Source organism: Teleopsis dalmanni, chromosome X (genome assembly GCF_002237135.1).
Source record: "Teleopsis dalmanni isolate 2A chromosome X, ASM223713v2, whole genome shotgun sequence".
Lineage (NCBI taxonomy): Eukaryota > Metazoa > Arthropoda > Insecta > Diptera > Diopsidae > Teleopsis > Teleopsis dalmanni.
This window is the reverse complement of record NC_051848.1, coordinates 86852315-86858976: the sequence shown is the minus strand read 5'-3', so window position 1 is coordinate 86858976 and position 6662 is coordinate 86852315. Positions and strand designations below refer to the sequence as shown.

At 33.1% G+C, this 6662-nt stretch overlaps 1 protein-coding gene across 1 annotated transcript in view; it reads right to left on the bottom strand.

The window, feature by feature from the left end:
* Positions 1-832: 832 nt before the first annotated feature.
* Positions 833-6662, bottom strand: part of LOC119687189 (discoidin domain-containing receptor 2) — a 229676-nt gene continuing 223846 nt past the window's right edge. The window contains exons 13-14 of the mRNA XM_038101441.1: positions 1346-1603; positions 833-929 (exon numbers count right to left, since the gene is read on the bottom strand). Of these exons, the coding sequence (XP_037957369.1) occupies positions 833-929; positions 1346-1603 (355 nt within the window). The remainder of the gene's footprint in view (positions 930-1345; positions 1604-6662) is intronic.

Genomic DNA, 6662 nt, shown 5'->3' with positions numbered 1-6662 from the left:
GAAATTTGTACTCAATTGAATAAATACCAAACTTATGCCCGATTTCCACAATTTACAAATAATAAACAAGGAAGGATGACACAATAGAGGACTAACACTGGAGATACAAACTATACACTGTTACAGATCGTGAATTTCTCCAACTTTTAGTTTTCACTACAAATATTGACGCCGATATCTCAACCAACGGCAGGTAATCTGGTATAAAGTGTAATAATGATAAAATGCACCATTAATAGATTTTTTTTTTTAAAAGACAGTCCATAGAATGTTATAATATTCTTGAACTAAAAGAGGTGAAACCAGAATTTATCTATCCTATCAAGATCTTAGTTTCATATTTCTAGTCGGAGATTTTCCATATTGTAAACAATAATGCTATACATCATATTAACGCTTTGTTCACAAAAAAAATATTATTTTTGAATTTTAAAATCATTTTTCTTATTTCAAAATTTTATTACACCGTTAAACATATTTTAGCATAAAAGCACACTTGGAATAAACCTTGAGACTAAAATCGTTTGCGGTACTGCCTTACCGTCTGCATTGAAAAGTATTCAGCTTCCTTCTTTCGCAAAATATTTATGCGTGTAAACTAGAATATTTGAAAACTTTTTAAGTGTGATTTGGAATATTTAACGGTCTACGACAAAATACCATTTTTACTGTTAAGCAACAAAACCGTCTTTTTACACAACCCCAGCGCAACCGAAGCACTTACCCAAATACAATCGTAATCTTATGTTGGGTTTGGTAGCAATCTTCTTCCCATTAGCCACCAATAATTTAGTTTATTTGATATAAGCACACAAGAATGCTGCAGTTGTACTTACCTTGTGGCGAGATCCCGATGAACAAAATTCATCTGCTCCAAATGCTTCATACCAGATGCGATTTGTGTGGCGATGTACACCAAGCATCCGTAACTGTCGTATCGATGCGGGAGTTTGGAAAGTTTTAGACCGTCCCCCAAAAAAGTTAGCGAAGTTTTTACACATCCGGTTTATTTGTTGGACGCATATAATTGTAACGAGACAGGAAGTGTAAGCAGCGACGACATCGGTGGTACAGGAAATAAGATAAAGCACAAAATAAGTTAACAGAAAAACAAAAATCGTATGAATTGCAAGTGATATCAGAAAAATACGAAAATTTCATGCCAAAGATAAGCGTCAGATGAAAAATACAAGCGCAAATGACCAGAGTCAAAACAGTCAAAATAGCAAACAGGATCTTTGAAAAATGTCCACAGCGAACGAATAGTTCGATACGATTTTTCGGTGTGGGTTGCTGCTTGTGACTCGCTTTGTGCTGGCCTAAGTAAGAAGTAAGTTGTACTAACCTTAAACTTTTGTTCGGCATCATCGCCTGCAGCCCACTCGTTTCGGTGACATGTTCTTGCAGGAACTGATTTAAATCGCCAAGACAGTCGGAATAATCGAGAACCATGCAAATGGGTTCGTCACGTAGACAGGCGCCCAAGAGGCGCGACACATTTGCATCACTGAGGCGAGCCAATTGTTTTGCTTTGTTTCGAAACTCCCTGCGCATGTGATCCGGTGCACCAGGACGCAATGTAGCTACTGCGACTAGATTTGCACTGTAAGAAAAAAAATTGGGCTTTATTTTAAAACAGAATTTGATACGTTCAATAGTTAAATTTAATAATTGAATTAAATTTAATTTAATAAATAAAGGAGTCAATTGGTCGAATAAATAAATAAAAAAAAAACATTCCGTTAATTTATTTGAAAACCGTGATTAGTGTTCCAGCCATGCTTAATTATAGAGACGCTATGACTGCTGATGAAGTATTCAGGTAAAATATATAAGATTTTACATTATTTCTTGATTTTTGGTTCCTATGAAATAAATGAATAAGTCTTAACCAAGTTTCAAAAAGAAAAAAAATATTACAAGACTGTAGTTGAAGTTATTTTATAAAATAAAAGCGACAGAACTAAAAAACCTGGGAAAGACCATCAGTTAAAAAATCAACCTAAATCTTACCTGCTTTATAAAACCACGAAAGTTCTGTTAAATCTCTGGAAAATATGAATATATTCATGCCTTATCATGGTTTGATTAAAATCAAAACTTCGCGAGACAACATGTGAACTATTTATTATTACAAGGAACTTTCAAGACTTGGTTATAATTTCATTGATAGACTTCCAGTCAAAACTGTGAAAACCTATTGATGCTTTCAAATAGTTTAGATGTGATTTTTGTTAAAAGTAAGATCACTAATTTTTTTAAGAAAGTCGTAAATAAAATTCATTCTATTTTTTTGAATCACATTTGCATATATTGGAAAAGAGTTTTACGTGCCTACACCACATCATAAATTTATGACACGATTCAGATGCCATGGCGTCCTATGATTACCGCTAGATGACAAAAGGTTTGAAATTAAATAGCATGATATCTTGGTAACTAAGCTGCATTAAGATAAAGCGCAGTGGAAAAATTCCCCAAATCTCGTTATTGTATCGAGGGGGATTGGGAGTCAACATTTAAATGAAACATTGAGAATTTTTAATGAAAAAATTAAAAATTATTTTTACTCTTTTTCAACTTCCTCTATAAATTGTAGTACTGAACCATGGTTTTACGTTTTCATTTGTTGTGAGATACTCATATAGGCACTTTTCCGGATAAATACTAATACAGGTTAATACTAGTTAGCGCTCATTTTGATGTTCCCAGTTTGACAAGTTCCTTCTTGTCAGAACTTCTCTATTTGTGACGTATCACATTTACAACGCTGGGCAGATTTAGTTTTTGCTTTAAAGCCTTAGGAATCAATGCGATTCTGACTTAGTTGACAACGTATCACTTTCAGACCAAAAAATTTGTTAGGCTTGAATTGTTTAAAGTACAAATAATTGATTTAAATCTTACAGATCTCACATTGTCCTTAGTACGATATATATACTCTAGATGAAATACGAAGCCCTGATAATGCACTAATCTGTGTGACATTACAGTATCAGAGTTCTCAAAGCCGATCAAAGTTTTCGGAAATTTATAATGTTTTTGTTCCATTACAGATGGAAAATAGACAACATTTAAGTAGTCAGGTGTCTGGGCTGTGATCGGGGTACAGCTTAAATTGAAGAATAAGAACAACTGATCATTTGAAGTCAAAATTAGAACAGTTGATGGTATATAAATGACACCTTGATTAAAGATTATATTCCATTAGTGTTCTGCTGGATGATCTATATACGGGCGACACACATTATTATTAACAGCTCCATGAAGTAAATATTATATTATTCATCAAAATAAAACTTTTAGCTTTACATATCTATTTCAATTCTTCACTTATTAGTATGTATAAGTCTACAGTAAGTTAGAATATAGTTAGACGTAAAATAATTTGATCAGGCAACGCCTTTGCCATCAAATCGTTCAATTAGGAAACTGTTAAGTGCATTTCTTCGTATTCGTTTAGCCCTGAACATAATTAACAAGCTTATGCGGTAAAAGCATTTCTATGAAATTTCCGAAAAACCTCTAACAACCTAAAAACGAACAGGCAAGCAAGGATGAAATTGGAGTCTTGGTATGTGCAGGATATTCTTGTTTGCATAAATGTCGATACGTTTACCATATTTGAGTGGCTTTATTGAAATTATTATATTTGACAAAAGTCAAAGCTCAAAATGTGCACAGAAGCAAAAGTGTACCCTTCTGAGGTGTGTAACAGCAACAGACTTTCACAGATACCTAGAGCAGTTTCGTGGACAGACAAACATTGAGGGAGATAGACCAGACAGACAGTAGCCAAAACAAAAGTCTTAAATAAACACAAAGTCACAAACCAATTAAAATCATTGAGACACAAATGCCGAACTTAAAACACAACAATGTGTACTCGTAGCTATTCCTGCATGCTTCTGGTAGTTCCGTTGCAAGTACCAGACAAACGTTTGGCATATAGTTTAATGCAGGAAATGAACAGATATAGCATAATATGCGACAGTCTGATAAAATATTAATAGACATACGGATAGACAGTTATCAGACACCAGATGGACTTTATTGTCGACCGCAAATGAAAATTATAATAGACATGCTATGTGTAATGAAATCGCATGTGAAATGTGAGGAAGCATGTGAGGGATTTGAGCTTGTACAAACAGGCCGTCAGGTAACATAGATTTATACTCCATGCTGTAGGATGGGAGTTCAGGATTAAAAACTGTGAAGGCAATTCGTGTACATTTCCAAAATAAAAGAATTTAATACACAGACGGAAAATCATGTTCGCATTTAGACAGCGAAACCCAGACTTCGCTATGGTGAAATATGTTACTCAATATTAATTTTTATAAATTGTAAAATAACTTGCAAATTTATATGTCTAAAGTGAGGGGATAAATAAATAAATCAAATTAAAATAAAAAATAAAAAAAGTGTCAATTAATATTAAGCGGAAAAACTATAACTCATGTGACTCCTTTCACTGAGAACAAATTCCTTGGAGTTGATTTTTATTAATCAATGTGGCATTTTCAATTAAAAAGCGAAGTTTCCTATCTTATCCTATCTTTATTAAAAGAAGTGGATATTTCGTAAAACAAGAGGAGCTGGTAAAAAGTTCCCTCTGACACAGCGCTTAACATACAACTTGGCGGGATTTATAAAAGTAATGAGTAACTCATTTGATATTATTTTATCAAGATTTGTTTTAGCAACAGCAAGAATTGTTCGATCCGAAGCAGTATCTTTACTAGATAGTTTGAGATTATCGGCTACTACCTTATATAGAAAGTTTTTTCATTTGAGTGCGACTTGGGTTGTTTATGTTGACGTGAAAGTCAAGCCTTAGAGAGAAGGAATTATTTGAGACAATTTTAATACGTGGAATGCATCGATAGACTAAAGCTGATGAAGCTCCATCGTTTTCAACTGCGAAACGCTGGTGTAACAAAATTCATCGCGGATAATACAAGACTGACACGTGATATACCGTGAGATTATAGGCATTATTTCCATCATCATAGATCTATGCGCATGAGCTAGAGATTTAAGTTATTAGTTTGAAACATATGGTAAACTCTTTTCTCAGAAAAACTTATCTGTAGCAATAGTACCATTAAAGAAACTTAAAATAGTGATTTCTGAACTGCATACAACCATTTGTTTGACAGAAGTATTTAGAGATATCGGAGAAACCAATTGTTGGAAACTGATAGTTCTTCACATGCATGATGTGAGTTCATACTGGACCTTGGAAGGCCAAGGTTCATATTGGACTGCAGTATCAAATAAGAAGAAGAATGATGTGAGTTTTCCCGTACCAGTTGAAACAGGCAATTATTTGAGCACTCAGTATAGTACATCTGATCACCTTACAGTTCTGATTGGATACCTAATGGCTTCTTTTTGTTCGCGTACATAGAAGACAAGCAGTTTGCTTGATGATTATCACTGGCTAAAGAAGCCGTTGACGTGGTCAAAAAAGCGGGATGACAAAAATGCTACGACAACTGAATCGAACGGTTACGAAAAAAATATATTGACCATAAAGGGAAATATCTTGAAATACGATAAAAACGTTTTAAATGACAATATAAAAAGTAGCCTACGTGTATCATCCACTCTCGAGTTCTCACCGTCGACTGACCAAACATTTTTTTTTCACTTTCGGACGATTATAAATTTTTAAAACTAATCCACTTCAGTTATATTCTCATATCACTCGCAGGGGTCCTCAAATGCTGCATTCAGAACTCCTGAATTCGATATCAAAAGTTAAAAGTTGCTTTCGGAAATGTAAGCTTCTTCTTTTCTCCATATTTTTTATTACTTGCAGATATTTTCGATTTTTGCATTAATTGCGGTTTGAGTTTTTTATAAAATGTTGTCAACATCCTTACTTTACCCTTCGATTGCATATTTTGTTTAAATTGCGGTTATTGAATGGAAAACTGAAGTAATTTTTGTTTTAAGCAATGATAATTGCAATGCGGAAGCTTGTAAAGATTTTGGAATTTTGTGGTTTTGTAATTGAAGTAGAAATATTTGCATCGTTGGCTTAAGAAATACAAATACTTTCCATAATGAATAATGGAAGAGAAAATAAAGAAGCATAATGACTAAAAAAAAATAATATACTTTTGTGTCTGAGAAATGCAAAGATACTATCACATGGCAATACTAACACATGATAATCTAGTTCCGAGTCAAATTGGACTGTGAAGATGTTTAAAGGATAATCACGAAACTAATTATTTAGAAAGAAAATTATTTATTTAAAAATACCAGAAAATTGAGTATTGAAAAAATGATCAAAAAATGTATGTAACCTAAAAGTTCGAAAATCATTTAAACACAAATAGTCTACCTTATAACTTTTAATATATATTAATTGAACTAATTATGCATATATATATAAATTCAGCTATTCAAATAAACCATTTTTAAAATGTTTCTTTGTGATCGTTAAGATAAAAAGAATATAAAGATTTTTTTTTCGAATACAAGATACTTTAATACCCTCTATCTCAAAAAAAATTGAGTGTGGACAAACCTATGCGACTGTTTTCATTTCAAAGACCTTAGAAACGTCACCTGAAGTCCAACCACGATGGCAGTAAACACCCTGTATACATGTGTCTACACATACCATAAATTAACACATCACT